The sequence below is a fragment of the Pteropus medius genome, unplaced genomic scaffold, assembly GCF_902729225.1.
Source record: "Pteropus medius unplaced genomic scaffold, Ma_sr-lr_union100, whole genome shotgun sequence".
NCBI classification, from domain to species: domain Eukaryota; kingdom Metazoa; phylum Chordata; class Mammalia; order Chiroptera; family Pteropodidae; genus Pteropus; species Pteropus medius.
Window position 1 is genome coordinate 10,580,823 of NW_024351543.1, and position 16,718 is coordinate 10,597,540.

Genomic DNA, 16,718 nt, shown 5'->3' on the forward strand with positions numbered 1-16,718 from the left:
TCCACCTAGCTACACAGGACCTTGTGGTCTTTAGCAGGGTGACCATATGCCCAGTTAAAACTCTGGAGTTCTATTTCTAATGAAAGAATGGGAAGCTAGATTCTAGGGACAGTCTCTGCCACAATTGTCAGGAGGTAATTTCCACTTCCAGTTTAATGGAACTATAGTTGTGTTTCTGTGAAAGCATTCTTCCCTTTGGTACTAGGACTTCCAAACCCACTGAGCCCAAGGTTGCAAAGATGGGAAGCACAAAGATTCCTTTGCATTCAGTGAAGAGGGTCACCCACACCTTTCTCCCTTATTTCCCAAAGCCATGCATTCCGGTTATGGGGGAAATGCCACCATATACCGTCTGCTGATTTAAGACTTATAAACTAAGACTTACACAGGCTAATCCACTGCTCTATCAAACTAGCTCTTTCTGGATCATAGGGCATGTGGTAACACTAGGAATTCTAAGACTGAAGTCATTGTCACTTTATTTTCCATAAAATGTGGCCTTTAGAATGGAAGCAGTGTCATGTGAGATATCGTGGCACTGGGTGAGGCATTTTGCAAGTCCATAGACTGGTGGTGCTGGCAGAAACGGTGCAGGCAGGGGAAGCAAATCCATACCCGTGATAGGTGTCTACTCTTGCAAAGACAAATAACTTTCCCCCACATCTCGAAAGAGGCCCAATAGCCAGGCTGGTCCCCTGGGAATGGTGCTATTTCTAGGCTCAGCACAGCTTCTGAATAAACAAGTTGGGCATTCGATAGCAGTTCTCAGGATAGCACTAAATGCCTGTGCTACAAAAGAACAGTCACAAATCACTGACCACAGCTTCTACCTTAAATTTTTTTTAAGTAATTTAAATTCTAACTAAACAGAAAAAAAAGAAAGAATAATGACCAGAGTACAAATCAGTGAAATAATAAAATAGAGAAAATCAATGAAACTGAGAACTGATTTCTTTGACAAAAATCTATGTACTTGTTAAACCTCTAGTCAAACTGATCAGAAAAAAAAAAAAGATATAAATGACTAATATCAGGAATGAGAGAGGTGATATCACTACAATTTTTACAGATATTGAAAGAATAATATAAGCATGTTATAAACAATTTATTGCCAATAAACTTAACAACTTAGAGAAAATGGACAAATTTCTTGAACTACACAAACTATCAGAGCTCATTTTTTTTTTTAAATAGACAACCTATATAGTCTTATATCTCTTAAGAATTTTGAATTTGCAGTTGAAATCCCTCCCACAAAGAAAACTGTGGCAGTAGCCAGATCAGCTGGGTGAGGGTGCCTTTATATTATTGAACCCATGCACAGTCTCCTTCCCTGTGACATGGCTACTTTGTAAATGGGTCTATTGACCAAGCCCCAGAATATCTGAGAAAGAGACCATTTGATAGCCCACCAGTTGGGCCATCTTGTCCTCCTGTTTACTGAGCGTCTCATCTATAACAACAGATGCCCTTGGATGAGCATAATGTGAGACATGACTATCTTTATACTCTGTATTGTGAGAAGCCCATCTTTCCCCTAGACCTCCTTGTCACCAATCTTCTAATCTTTTTCTTTCCAAATTCTTTTTTTTTTTTACTTTCCAAATTTTCAACCAGCTGGCCATCCTATTAGCCACTGCCCACAAGTTAAGTTAAATTTGTACCCTAGATAGATCTGCAGCAGAGTATGCCCACTGGAGACTGTCCCTCACTACTGACTTTTGGAGCCACTCCAGAGTGGGCTGTAGTACAACACTTTTCCACTCATGGCTGTTTCCAACATATGTGTAGACTCAACTGTAAAAGAAGCCTGTGCTTTCTTTTCCTCCACTAATTGATCTAATGTGTTCTTGAGAGCATAGGTAGAATGTTAAAGGAGATACAGTCAGGTAGTGGTCTTAGATGCAAAAAGAGTCAGGTAGTTCATTAGCATACAACCCAAACTAATTTAAACAAATGGGAATTTACTGGCTTACATGACTGAAAATTCAAGTCTTGAAACAGGGGCTCAAATGAGGTCATTAGTATCTGGTTTTCTTCCATTCACAGGTTTCCTATACAGGCAGGTTTTCCCATCGAGCTCCAAGGTGGGTCCAGAACTTATAATCTTTTTCATTCAAGCACATAGGGAGCTATCAAAGGATTCATTGGGTCTCATTGACTCTGATTGGATCACATGACATGCCTGAACCAATTATAGTGCTCAGCATCAAGGAGAGGTACTGCTTGGTTTAGATCTGTGTCTAGAGCAGGGGCTGAAGGAAATCATTGCACGGAACCTGGCTAAGGAGAAAGGTTGATGTCGAGTAGCCAAAACACCATGTAAGGCATACCTTGTTTTATTGCCGTTCGCTTTATTGGGCTTCACAGCTGTTGCATTTTTTTTTTTTTTACAAATTGAAGGCGAGACCCTCCACCAGCAAAAAGATTACCACTCACTTTAATTGCAATACTCACTTTATTATGGTGGTCTGGGAGAGAACCCACAATATCTTCAAGATGCCTGTATCCTATCTCTCTTCCCAAATGTGTGAGGCAGAGCTTTTAGTCTTTCTGTACCTATGAATGACCTGGGAATACTATTAAGGTGCAGAATCTGATAAAGTAGGTCTGCAGTGGAGCCTGAGATTCCTATTTCTAACGTGATGTTGATACTACTGGTCCAGGAACCACACTTTCAATAGCTGTGTAGTCCAATGTGCTAGCCACTAGCTGCATGTGACTATTGAGTACTCAAAATGTGGCTAGTCTAAATTGAGATGTGCTGTAAGTGTAAAACACATTCTGAATTCCGAAGACTTCATATGAAAAAAATTTGAATCTCATCAATAGTTTTTATATAGATTATGTGTTGAAATTATATTTTAGATATATTAGGTTAAGTAAAATATATTAAAATTAATTTCACCTGTTTTTACCTCTTCAACATGGCTTCTAAAATTTTTAAAAATACACACGTGGCTCACATATTTCTTTTGGATAGCGCTGCTCTAGAAGGAGATAATTCTTGAAATAGATGAAGCTGGTGTCCTTAAAACACATCTATTTTCACTTACGGATACTCCATCAGAAAAGCCTAAGATAGCAGAGACCACATCATGCTTATCTCGGGTTCTTGGACTTGGCCCTCCCTTAAGACCTCAGGTCCTCAGAGTTAGGTAATTTCAGATTGAATCGATGCATGAGTTCTTAGGATAAGGGACACTGGAATAGGTTTTCCTGAAATTTGATCTCAGGAAAGAGTCAATTCCAGCGATATCAAAGTCCCTCTTCCCAGCCAGCAGTCACTTCTCATTCTTGTTTATGCAATTGCCTGAAGCAAAAATTACTTACCACTGTGTTTATCAACTTCCCTAATCTGTTTGCACATAATCACTAAACTAATCTTCTCCACCAGTCTTTTCATGCCCAGATGCATGGACCTGGTTGCAGTCTGCATTCCAGGGGCTCCTTACTGAACCCAGAGGGTCTTGTCCTACCAGTCTACCAGCCCCTAGATGTACCTCACACTTTACCCATCTGTCTAAATTATTCCCTTAGTACTTGTGTCTCCTTCTTTACCTCCTAGTCTCTACCAATTTTGCCACTTTTCAAAGCCCAGCTCAAGTTACCTGCCTTCAGAGGCCTTTTCAGGACTTCTGCCCCACAGATGCCTATCTACAGGACTTGTAGGATATGCTGCCTTAGGCGCAAGCCAGCATATGGAGGGCTGTGTTGTCTAACTCTTGTGTTATTCAGGTTTTCCTGCATTTGTGCCTTTATTCTTCAATTAGGCTTCAAGTTCCTTGAGGACAGAACCCTGCTTAGTTCATGTTTATATTCTAGACCAGTTTGACCCAGACCAGTATAATAAGTAGTTTCTCAAAAAAACATAATTCGGTTCATTTTTCCAATATAAAATGAAATGCTGGTTGAAAATACAGACTTATATATGCATAAATAAGTTAATAGTGATCATTTTAATAATGAAAATTATTATTTTTTACAACAAGATGGTGGATAAATTCTGGCAAGGATATGGAAAACAGAGAAAACTTGTGCACTGTGCTACGAATTGTAAATTGATACAGCCACTATGGAGGTTCCTCAAAACATTAAAAATAGAACGACCTTATGATCCAGAAATTCCACTTCTAGGTATATATCCAAAGGAAATGAAAATCCTATGTCACAGATATATGTGCACTTCCATGTTCATAGCAGCATTATTTACAATAGCAAGACCTGGAAACAACCTACATATCCACCAATGGATTTATGATAAAGAAGTTGTGGTATATACAGTCATCCCTCCATATCCTCAGTATCATACATCCCCCATATCAACATCTGCAGATGCTCAAGTCCCTTATATAAAATAGCATAGTATTTGCATGGAACCTACACGCATCCTCTTATATACCTTAAATCATCTCTAGATTATTTATAACACCTAATGCAATATAAATGCCATGTAAATAGCTGTTATACTGTATTATTAAGGAATAATGACAAGAAAAAAAAAGTCTGTACATGTTCAGTACTGACATAACCATCGTAAGCCTAACCATATAGTACATGTCAGGTACAAATCAACTTTTAAAAAAAATATTTTTGATCCATGGTTGGTTGAATCCTCAGATGCGGAACCCATGGGTGTGGGGGGCAACTGTATATACAATGGGGTATTATTCAGCCATTAAAAAAAGGAAATCTTGACATTCGTGACAACATGGATGGACGTTGATGACATTATGGTAAGCGAAATAAGTCAGACAGAGAAAGGCAAATACTGTATGACCTCATATGTGGAATCTAAAGAAACAAACAAAAAACCAAACTTATAGGAAAATAGATCAGATCTGTGGCTACCAGAAATGGTGGGTGGGAAGTGGGAGAATTGGATGAAGTTGGTCAAAAGGTACAAACTTCCAATTATAAGAGAATTAAGTACTGGGGACGAAATGTACAGTACGACTTTCATTAACACTACTGAATGGTATGTTTGAAAGTCGTTAAGAGAATAGAATCTAAGAGTTCTCATCACAAGGCAAAAAATACTTTTGCTCTTTTTTCTATCTATGAGATGATGGATGTTAACTAAACTTGTTGTAATTATTTCATAATACATAAGTCAAACCATGCTCTTAAACTTACACAGTGCTGTGTGTCAGTTTATATCTCAATAAAACTGGGGGGACAAATTGGAAAATTAAACTTTAATCATTGCATAAGCACCGGGGACTTTTGTTTTTACCTTGTTTTTATGTTAAATTTTTAAAAAACAATTTATTCTGAGATAATTATAGATTCCCAGGAAGTTGCAAGAATAGTACAGAGAAGTTCATGGACCTTTCACATAGTTTTCCCCAAGGGATACATCTTATATAACTATAGTACAATAGCAGAACCAGGAACTTGACATTGGTATTATATGTGTGTACAGTTCTTTGCCATTTCATCACATGTAGATCTGTGTAACCACCACCACAATTGAGAGATCTCTCTCAACCACCTCATTATAGCACACCCATTCCCCTTCCCCGCAACCATCATTAACTCCTAACAATCACTAATCTAGGCCCCATCTTTATAACTTTGGTCATTTCAAGTAGATTTTTATTTTACTTATAATGTTTGGTATAATGTTTGGAGAGTATCTCGATGTATAGATATTTAGTAAGTGTTCAGGGTATAATATTACATGTACATAACTTTTCACAGTTCTACTTGTTTGACATTACCAGTTTCAGTGAAGTGTAGAAATCTTTCTTCTCTTTAAGTCTCTTTGCTCGCCTCTGTTTATACTGTCTTAAATATTTTCTCTGCATAGAGAACATCAGACAATGCATGAGGGTGTAGAACAGAGGACACTGGACTGGACTTCATAGGCTTTGATCTTTTGAGGAAAGAAAGAATCATAGGAACTGCAGACAGGCCTCCTCCCAGACAGCAGTCACTTCATTTCTCTTTTTAGTTTGTGCAGTTGCTTGAAGCAGAAATTACCACTGTGCTTTCCAACTTCCCTAATCTATCCTGCACACAACCACTAATCTTTTGCTTAAGCTATCAGATATTATTCAGAAAACTGAAAAAGAGAAGGAAAGCATATTATATTAACGTATTTTTACTCTTTTTCTTCCTTCTTGATGTTCCAGGATTCTTTTAAAATCATTTGTAGTGTTTCAAAACTTCCTTTAGCTGTTTTTTAAAGGTTGGTCCACTGTTGACAAATTCTCATGGTTTTTCTAATTCTGAGAATGTCTTGATTTCTTCATTCTTGATTTTCACTGCATATTTCGAGTTGATAGTTTTTTTCTTTGAACACTTGAAAATTGTTATGCCACTTTCTTCTGACCTCAGTGGCTTCTCATGAGAAATTTAATATCATTTAAATTTTTTTTCCATTCTAGGTAAAGTGTCATTTCTCTCTGGCTGCTTTCAAGATTTTTCTTTGTCTTTAGTTTTCAGAAGTTTGACTGTGATCTGTCTTGGTATGGATTTCTTTGAGTTACCCTGTTTGGTATTGGATCAGGTTCTTGAATCTGTAGATATGTCTTGGCCATATTTGGAAAATTTTTGTCCATATTTACTTGAATACTTTCTGAGCTCCACCTTCTTTCTCCTCTTCCTTTAGAACTCCAATGACTTAAATATTAGATCTTTTAGTCCCACATATTCCTGAGACTCTGTTAATTTTTTTCTCAGCCTATTTTCTTTTTGTTGCTTAAATTGGGCGATTTATATTATACTGTCTTCAAGTTCATTGATTCTTTCCTCTGTCCTCTCCATCCAGTGAGCTTTATAGTTTTTTTTTTTTTTTAAGTTCTAAAATTGCAACTTAGTTCATCTCTTCTATTTCTTTGCTGAGACCATTTTTATATTTGTTTCAAGTGTGTATGCAATTGCTCATGGAAGCATTTTTATGCTAGATGCTTTAAAATTTTTATCAGATAATTTCAGCATCTGTGTCATCTTGGTGTTAGCATCTGTTGATTGTCTCTTCTCACTCAAGTTGAGATTTTCCTGGTTCTTGGTAAGAAAAGTTGATTTTCAATCCTGGACATTTTGAGTATTATGTTATGAGACTTTGGATCTTACTTAAATCTTCCATTTTAGCCAGCCTTCTCTGACACTGCACTGATACTGTCAGATGGAGGTTGAAGTTGAGGTTCTCTACTCAGCCTCTGTTGACATCATAGGGGGTTAGGGGGTACTTAGTTACTGCTAGGCCAGGGTAGGATTCATGCTGCGCACTGAGTCTCTGCTGATGTATACATGGCCAGGACAAAGAAGGATGCCTTGTTACTTACTGCTCCCTTTGTGGCCTCCAGTGACTTGGTGGAGGAGCCCATTTCTGCTGGCTGTGGTGAAAATCCGGATTCTCTACACAACCTCCTGTGACGTCACCCTGGCAGGGAGGAGTGGAAGTATAGGGTCCCCATTTGGCTCGGCTGACAGGATGTAGGTAGTATTGCAGTTTTCTCTGTGGCTTGGCTGGAGTAGAGTGGTTATTGTCTAAGTTTTCTTTCTCACTAGGCTGCCCCTTCCTAGTCCTTTGGCTAGAAAGAGCAGGTCACCTTTTTCTTCTTCCCCCTCCCTCCTCCTCCTGCCCCCTTCTTCCCTTTTTCCTCTCCTCCTCCCTCCTCCTCCTCTTCCTCCATCTTCTTTTTTTGTTTATACCCATTAGTTTCTGGGTTGTCGGCTTCTCCAGTTCTCAGTCTGAAATGTATTGGGCAAAAAGAAAAGCCTAGGAAAACCGCCATGTCATTCTGTGGGTCCCAGGGTACCTAGTCAAACTGTCTTCTTCTCTCTACCTTTCAGAGTCTCCTTATATTTGTTTTATGCATGAAGCCCAGGGCTTTTTGGCTGTACTTAACAGGGGGTAGGGAGATGTATGATTACTCCAAATTGTCCCAGAACCAGAAATTCCTGGGGGCTTGTAGACCTTTTATTCTGCATCATCTGGCAAACAACAGCCAGTGGGGACAACAGTCCTCTGAATTGATGCTGAGCTCCCACCTCCCCCACCTTCCTACCAGCTCAGTGGCCCTGCCTATGTTCGGCTCTGTGACCCTGAATTCACCTTCTAGAATTCGAAATCATTCCAGCCCAGTTTCAACAGGCTTTCTCTAGTTTTCCACCACTTGCTAATTCTCAGCCTCACAGCTCAGAATTCTCTGTTGACCAGAGGCCCAAAGAGGCTGTTCTTGCATAGTTGAGGGGCAGGGGGGTACTCTGTGTCTCCCAGGTATGGCTGCAATGCCATGGTCCCCCTTTTGCTGTGAGGGAAGGCTAAGGAGCCATGGCACGTCTCCCTTTGTCCTGGGTCAGCGGGTCTAGTCTTTCTGACTCAGATGCCATGTAGTTCATGAGAGTACCTTTTAAGTTAAAGAAAGATATTTTGAGTTAGAGAAAATAGTTTAGGAATACTTTTTTAAGTCTCAAAATTAATAATTTTTTAAAAAGCAATTGTCAGAGATGAGATTTTCAGATGTCTGGGAATATGTTATCAAACTCTCCACTTCTCTACTCAGGTAGGAAAAGATTGTTTTCTCTTTCAGACATAAAATCTAATTAATGATTTAAAAATACCTACCTTAGGGAGATGCAGCAAGAGAGACATTTGTCCAGGTGCAGTAGCAACAATGTGTGTACTTTTTAACTTAACTACATTTTCTTTTTATTATGAAAAATTTTTAAACACACAGGAATAGGGAGAAGAAATGAACCTCCAATTTAAAAACTAATATATGGTCACATTTGCTTCATATATCTTTTGTTATTTTTTCTCTTTTACTTAAGTATTTAAAAGCCAATCTCAGACATCATTCATTTTATATCACTATACTTCAAAATTGGTCTCTCACAAATTTGGACATTTTCTTATGTAACCACAATGCTATTATCACACCTAAAAAAATAGTGACAATTCTTTAGCAGCATCTAATACCCAAATTTCCCCAACTGTCCAAGAATGTCTCTTTTTTTTAGTGATAAGATACATATAACATAAAATTTACCAGCTTAACCATTTTTCAGTTATACAGTTCAGTAAAGTACATTCACATTATTGTACAGCCAATCTCCAGAATGTTTTTCATTGTGCAGAACTGAAACCCTGTACCCATTAAACAACAGTTCTCCACTCTTGCCTCCCTCCTCTAGGCCCTGAAAACCACCATTCTATTTTTTATCTTTATGAATTTGACTATTCTAGATACCTCACATAAGTGGAGTTTTACAGTATTTGTCTTTTTGCAACTGGTTTATTTCATTTAGCATAATGTCCCAAGATTTATCCATGTTGTAGCATATGTCAGAATTTCATTTTTTTTTTTTTTAACACCTACAGTACCTGGTCTTCCTAGGTGGTCTCCAAGTACTAAACAGGCCCGACCCTGCTTAGCTTCCAAGATCATACAAGATCGGGCACGTTCAAGGTGGCCTGGCCGTAGACCCCAATTTCATCCTTTTTAAAGATGAATAATATTCCATTGTATGGATACACTGCATTTTGCTTATCTCTTCATCTGTCAAGGGATACTTTGGCCATTGTGAATAATGCTGCTATGAATATGGGTGTACAGATATCTCTTTGAAACTCTGCTTTCAATTCTTTTGGATATATACTCGGAAGTGGAATTACTGGATCATGTGGTAATTCTATGTTTAATTTCTTTGAGAAATTGCCATAACCATTTTCCACAGCAACTGTACCATTTTACATTCCCACAAGGGTTCCAGTTTCTCCATATCCTCGCCAATACTTGTTCTTTTTTTTTTTTTTTTTTTTATAGTAGCCATCTGAATGGGTATGACATGGTATCTCATTGTGCTTTTGATTAGCATTTTCCTAATGATTAGTGATGTTGAGCATCTGTTCATATACTTATTAGTCATTTATATATTTACTTTGGAGAAATGTCTATTCAAGTCCCTTGCCCATTTTTTAACTGGGTTGTTTGTTTTTGAGTTATAGTTCTCTTTATATTCTGCATATTAACCTTTACCAGATATATGACCCACGGATATAATTTTATAATTGGTCTGTTTGAACCAGGATCCAATAAAGTCATACTATATTAGTTTATTCGATTGCCTTATATGGAGGAAATCCCTCTCCCTGTTTCTTTCTTGTCATTGGCTAGTGACAGAATCCAGGTCCTTTGTCATATGGACTTGTAGTTTTATATTTAACTTTGCTACTGCCTTCCAAAATTTCCGGCTTTTGCCTTTGATAATTTCAGCAGTGAATTTCTCCTATTGAAAAATAAGGGTTTCTCTATCAAAGATTCTTAGAAGAATAAACCAAAAATGAGAACAGGAAGCTTTCTTGGTATCTGCAAACCCACTTGTGTGGAGGTGGGCCCTGGAGGAAGGTGGGAGGGGTGGAGATCAGATGGGGGTGAGGTGAGCAATTCAGGTTACCAGCCTGGCCCAAATAGAACAGAGGCTTTTCCCATTATGTAACTAATGTTACTTAAAGGACCCCCTCCCACCCCCACCCCCTAATGACCAGGAGCAGATCCAAAGACGGTCCCCCCAGCCTTGAGTGGGCCAGGGCAGATACTGGGAGCACTGCTAGTACCATACTGTGGTTCTGTTTCCTAGAGGTCACTGGAGAGGAAAATTCTTCCCCAGAGCTGCCGAGAAAATTCTTCCCCAGAGCTGCCGAGAACACTTGAGCCTTCCTGGGAGTCTCTGAGGGCACAGGGTTAAGGCTGGGGAGCCTCCAGCATCCAGGAAGCTCAGGAGTCAGGACGTGGTAACAGACCATTGAGAGGAAAGCTATGGTCGCTGACGTCTGGGTACTCTAAAAGATTACTAGAGTTTTCTCTGGGATTAAGGTTATGGGTGATTTTTTCCTTTATATTTTCCAGATTTTCTTGAATGAACAGTAAAAAAGTGATATGTTCTATTATAAAAATAGATTGACACCTTGAAAATTAATATAGATAGGCCAAGGATGACCATTACTAATAATAACTGAGTTCTCCAGAGATCTGTGGGTGAAATAGAGGTTCTTCAGACTCTCCTCGGAGCCTAGAACAGCCCCTGCCCAGGAGCATGGCACAATCCAGGGAAGAGTAGCTTGGCGGAGGCATGCAGTCTCCCCAGCGTCTGGAGCTGAGACTATTTCTGGTTCCGCCTGCAGCCCCGCTGAGGCCTGGGACCTGTGAGGAGGGACATTAGCCTTCAGGAAGCCCCTGCCAAACCTACTGGAACCCACCCAGTGGGCCAGTCTTTCTTACCTAGGACAGCCTTAGCCCAGGTTACGTTTCCAAACCCCTTCCAGATACAAATGAAAGCTGCTGTTCCTAAGTAGAAAACTTTTATTATAAACCCAGGATTCAGAAAGAGAAATGGCAAACAGGCATTTCTCGGCTTGCTCTGAAATTCTTACAATGTATATAAAATAGGTGTGAGATACTTTCTTGAAATTGTTTTAAAATATTACCCAATATCAAAGTGGGGGTAGGCACATGGTAACTAAGTGTTTCACCGTGATCACGCAAAGAGGGGCCTCCAGTCCCTCCCCAGACCCTGAGGAGAGGTGCCTCGGGCCAGCTCTGGTTGGAGGTAGAGCAGAGAAGACACATTTTTATTAGATTTAGGGTCCTGGGGTCTGCCCTGGGACAGACTTGAGACTATGACATTTTCTCCCCAAAGGAAAGCTTAAGGTTAACTAATGTACAAACCCCCTGAGGAGGAAGAAACAGCTGTGCCTGTAGCTGACTTGCCATATGAGTTCAAGCAGCAATCTTTCTTGCTCCGTGCTTCACTGAAGATGTAAATGCTGGCATATTGGATCCTTTCTAGAGTCAGGTTTCGACGAAGTGGGAAGAAAGAAAAGGAATACAAGAGTGTTCCGTCTTTGTCCATGGTTAGGTCCCCTCACTGGTGGGACTATCTCACTCAGCCCTACTTGGAAGTTGTAACCAGGGAAATATGTGTGTGTATGTATCGGTGTGTGTGCGTGTGTGTGCACACGCGTATGTATGTGTATGTATATGTGTGTCTCTGTTTGTGTCCATGTGCCCACAAGCTTTGAGTCAGGAAGCTCTTGTGTGGTCACTGTTTGTAAACTGGTCCCAGCAAGTAACTTTGTAAGGCAGTCAAGGTACAGAAGGTTGATGAGAAAGCTCTCTATGGGTGGCCCAAGGAGGAGAGTTTCCTGCTTACACAGTCTTAGAACCCGAACTTAATGAATCTCATCCCATGCCAGGCAGAGCTGAGAGTGTGACCAGTCATCTTGATAGAAGTGAAAAGCAGCCCCAGCCACTCAGGGGACTTGCCACACTGAAGGTGGGCAGAGGCTGGGAGGAATCAGAGAGGCAGATGAGAGGTGAACCCACTGGGGATTCAAGCTCAAGGTGGGACCTTCCTGTGCTGGACCAGCATCTACACCACAGGGCAGGAGAAAGTGAAATGTGAGGTGGACAATGAGTAGGCACCGTTGTGGAAGCAGCTGCCCTGGCAATGCTATGGTCCCAGAAGTGGCCAGCATAGGGCCAGGGAGCCAGCTCACTCTCAGCCAAGATTTGTCTCCCCAGGAGACCTAGAACAGTGCTTCACCATTTCCTATAGTGATTCAAACATAGCTACTGTCTGTTCTCCGCACCCTACTCAGTTCTCAAGTAGAGAAACTAAGGTCTAAGATATGTGGACAGGTCAGAGCTGCCTCCTCTTGTCCTCCTCTTAGTCTCAGCTGTCCCTGGTTTTCAGTGTCCTGGCTGATAACCCAGCAAGTAGATGCACTTGCAGCCACTGGTTCCATCCAGATGTGTATAGTGGCTGCAGATGTACCTGTGGATTTGGCATCTCCAGGAATCAAGAGGCAAGTGAAGCACACAGTCCCCCTACAACTGCAGGGGGAGGTGGGGCAGAAGTACATGTACAGGCAGACAGACACGTACACTGAGGGTCCCAGAGCAGTCTTCAGGGCAAGGACAGGGCTCTGGCAAGGCGAGTCCAGAACCAGGATTTGGTACAGGGGTTGGTATAGTCGCAGACAGTGATGAACCGCAGGATGCTGGGGAATTCTTTCTTCATTGCCTTGTACTTGACAGGGATCAGTCGCTTCTGATGGGCACCTGTAAGCCAAGGGGTACAGTGCAGGCTTCAGGCCCTCGACCCACAGTGGACTGGGACCAGTCCCCAGCCCAGGGGTTAAGAACAACCCTCCCCCAACTAAACACCCCGGCACATATTCACCCACACAGAAAGATACTCATATGCACACACGCTCAGGTGTGCAGAGACCCACAGCAGTTCCTCAGTGTTGCATCCATGGCCTTTGGTGAGGGAAGGCTGGCATCCTGAGGCCCGCCCACCCACTCTTCTGTGGCAAGGGCAGGACTTAGCTTACCTGGAGAGAGGCTGAGTGCAAACTTAGTCTGGAAGTCACATTCCTTGCTTTCCAGGTAATCATCTGAGATAACCACCACCATCCGCCGGCACCTAGGGAAGAGTGGGCAGGCTGCAGGCACTGTGGCAACCCAGTTCGGCATACTCCCAAGGCACAGCCTTGGGAGGAGCCCACTGTGCTCAGGCTAGACAGGGCTCAGCTGGGAGAATCCCACCGCCTGGATCCCTGGGCAGGGCTTTGTGTACCCACCCACTCGCCCCCTTGTCACCTAGCCAACCTCTTCTCAATGAGCTCACTGGTGATAGACCAGACACATGTGCCAGGCAGGACATCACGGTCAGATACACACAACTTCAGCCGATAATTTGTCTGTTCCAGCTGCTGGATCATCTCCTGCACAAACTGGATGTCCCTGGAGCAGTAGCAGATAAAGGCATCAAATCGCTCAGGCATTTGCCCTGGGTGCAGAACACAAGGGCAGTGGTCAGAGTTCTGCAGGAAGGCTAGGGAGAAGTCCAGCCAAGAGCCCACACAGCCTAGGCAACCCTGGCCCTGAACCCTACACCAACCCTGTGATGACACTACTCAGAGCGCCTCTCCACCACACTGTACCCCGGGCCGAGCCCTGGCTTGACTATGAAACAAACACATTATTTTACGAGAGTCTCATACCCACCCAGAGGTAAGAATATTATTATTCCTAATTCTTAGGTGAGGAAACAGACTCGTAGAGATTGACTTGTCTAAAGTTCTATAGTTCATCCACTTTCAATATCCATGTTCCAAATACCACTGGCCCAGAGGAGCAGTATTGGGCCCTTACCCAGGGGGTCATCAAGTGTGGTGATGCCCGCCAGCTCTGTGGTCCGTGGAACGCTGCTGTCTACAGCGGCCACCTGTAAGGGCTTCTCAGACTCCTCCTGCTGCTGCTTCAGAATGTACTTTTGGCAGTCTTCCTCTGTTGGGGAGAAACAGTGTTGCAGTTTCCCTAGGGGTGCCCCATACTTCTACCCAGAGTCAGGATCCAGCCCCTTTCCCCCGTCCCTGGCCGTCCTGTACTCCAGGGCTTCTCCAGCCCATCGGTGCCAACCACAGTTTGACAGCTCTGAAAAGTCGAGCTCCCGCCTGCCTCTGACCATCCCAAAGGGATGTCAATAGTGTTCTGGCCATCTGGGAAGCCATCGAGGTCAGTCTTGTATCTTTCTGTCCCTTTGCCCTGCCCTGCCCTGCCCTGCCCTTCCTAAGGCTCCTGAGAATAGAACCCAAGGTCCGCTTCTTCTAGAATCTGGCTGGACATGCAAGAAGGGCTCAGGAGATGCAGTGGGTATAGGCCGTCAGGGCAGAGGCTCCAACCAAGCAAGGTGTGCCTGTCTGTGGGCCACTGTCCCCACGTCTATGCATGTACTTTATGTGAGTATCAGCGAGTGACAGGAAGCAGCGCATTTCCCAGAGACCTGAGGTTTCCAAGACTGTCAGCTTTCAGTCCCTCAACTGCCCTATTGCTCTACCTGAAGCAACCCAGACTCCCCCACAGAGATTCTGACTCCTGGCCCTACATGAAAGCCTTTGCCTAAGCTGTTTCCTTCCATTCTCTGCTTCTCCCGGCTTTCACCTCCCTTCTCCAGTCCCTACCGTCCAGGATATTTAAAGAGAGAATCGGTCCTGCACGGTTCCCCCACTGCAGGTTGCCCGCTCCCAGGAAACGAGGGCCTCCCCAGAGGAGACTGGTTGCTGAGGCCAGTGAAGGCCAGCTCCCTCATTCCCCAAGGTATGTGGCCGGAAAGGAGACGTCCTCACCGATGCTGGGCCGCAGTTCCAGTAGGACATCTTCGCGTCCTAGCTTGGCGAGCAGCTCGAGCAGTCGGCCCACCGAGGCGCCAGGGCGTCCCTGCCAGTCGTCCAGCAGCCTGCCCGTGGGGTCGGCCTGCGTCTCCAGCTGCCGGATCTCCAAGTACTCGAAGTTCATCTCCTCTGCCAGCGCGGTCCAGTCTGCCGCCACCTGCGTTCGCACATTCAGGAACAGCGACAGGCGGCGCCGCACTCGAACGTTGAGCGCAGCCAGGGGCAGTGAGGACATAGAGGGGGCAGGGGACGCGGACCTCTCGCCAGGAACTTGTGCCGCCATCGCGGGACGCCGCTGAGTTTGCGCTGCTCAGTTTGCGCCGCTGAGTCGCGTTGCTGGTCCACGCTTCCTCCTTCCCTTCCGGCACCCCCACCCTTGGCCCCGCCCCGCGGGTTTCTCTTTCCGAGAAGTACCTCCCTGCCCTTAAATCTGGAGCACCAGCAGCTGTGCGGAAGTGGAGGCTCCTGTCCTCGGGGGACAGGGAATGTGGGATGTGGGAACTGGATACCTGCCTTTTGAGATCTGGGGAGGTCCACCGACCTGTGCTCCTAGGGTCTGGTGCGACAGGGGAACGCCAACCCTCCTTTGGGGATTGTAGGGAACAGGGGCTTTGCTGGTGGATTCACATCTTTCCACTGGAGATTTGAGGGATTCGTTGGGTTCTGCCCTCGGAAGTGGTGGGGAGGTGACAAGGCGGGAGACATTGGCTCTGTCTCCCCGTCCCCCCCGCCCATCTCTCCCTACCTCCGATCTCTTGGGAACATACAATGCTGCCGGTAGGAGTCTGGGGAGTCCCTGGCTGTATACTCAGAGGTCCAGGTGGGAAAGGGCATGTTAACTGCCTTCTGGAGTCTGAGGCATGCCACCTCCTTGCCATTGAAAAGGTGGAGGGCACACCCTATCCTCCGGGGTTGCTAGTAATAGGGCATCCTGGCGTTTGGTGTCTGGGGGAAACACATTGCCATGGAGAGTCAAGGGGGAACCTGGCCTTGCTCTTTAGGGTTGGGGGGTGGGGGACATGGTCCTGACGTGGGGAGCTCTGGTTCATTCATTCATTCAGTAGATATTTATTGATCACGTGTGAAGCATGCTGCCCAGGATACAGGGTCCCTCCCTGCCTTGGTGGAGACACGCATGAGCCTAGTGGTGGAGGTGGGCACTAACTAATCAAATCATCTCATATGATTGTAAAATGGGTGAAAAGAAGTGTATGCTACTCTCTATCCAGATACAGGGCTTGTCACATCTCTGCATCTTTGTATAATTCATTCTCCTGCCGCCTCAGAATCCCAAATTCCTTCAGTTTTTTCGAAAGACTTCCCCGAAGAGGCCAAACACGTCGGGATAGGACTCCGGGACGTCTCGGAATTGTTTAGGTGCCCCCCGCTTAGGTGCTGGGATCCAGGGTACAAAGAGAAGACTAGGAAGAGGAAGCGAGGTTAGAGTTCGGGCCTCCTCTTTCCCAAGCAAGAAGCCGTGGGCCGGGCTCCTGGCGGTCTCGCTTTCTGTTAGGCTGCGGACAGT

At 44.0% G+C, this 16,718-nt stretch overlaps 1 protein-coding gene across 3 annotated transcripts; it reads right to left on the reverse strand.

The window, feature by feature from the left end:
- Nucleotides 1–11,297: 11,297 nt before the first annotated feature.
- MYD88 (MYD88 innate immune signal transduction adaptor) lies at nucleotides 11,298–15,562 on the reverse strand. 3 transcript variants are annotated; one of them, XM_039843310.1, is made up of 5 exons: nucleotides 15,149–15,562; nucleotides 14,175–14,309; nucleotides 13,620–13,809; nucleotides 13,352–13,394; nucleotides 11,298–13,076 (listed from the first exon to the last, which is right to left on the reverse strand). In XM_039843310.1, the coding sequence occupies exons 1-5, from the start codon at nucleotides 15,474–15,476 to the stop codon at nucleotides 13,056–13,058; spliced, it is 717 nt and encodes a 238-aa protein (XP_039699244.1). In that variant the 5' UTR covers nucleotides 15,477–15,562; the 3' UTR covers nucleotides 11,298–13,055. The 3 variants fall into 3 exon arrangements, with proteins under 3 accessions (XP_039699244.1, XP_039699242.1, XP_039699243.1); XM_039843308.1 differs by having other exon boundaries at nucleotides 13,352–13,443; nucleotides 13,629–13,809; nucleotides 15,149–15,561; XM_039843309.1 differs by lacking the exon at nucleotides 13,620–13,809 and having other exon boundaries at nucleotides 13,352–13,443.
- Nucleotides 15,563–16,718: the final 1,156 nt, after the last annotated feature.

Coding starts and splice junctions, on each gene's coding strand:
- MYD88 (XM_039843308.1), bottom strand. CDS start 15,476: ATGGCGGCACAAGTTCCTGGCGAGAGGTCCGCGTCCCCTGCCCCCTCT. Junction 14,310..15,148: donor GGAACTGCGGCCCAGCATCG/GTGAGGACGTCT, acceptor TCTCCCCAACAG/AGGAAGACTGCCAAAAGTAC. Junction 13,077..13,351: donor TGCACTCAGCCTCTCTCCAG/GTAAGCTAAGTC, acceptor CTTGGCTTACAG/GTGCCCATCAGAAGCGACTG.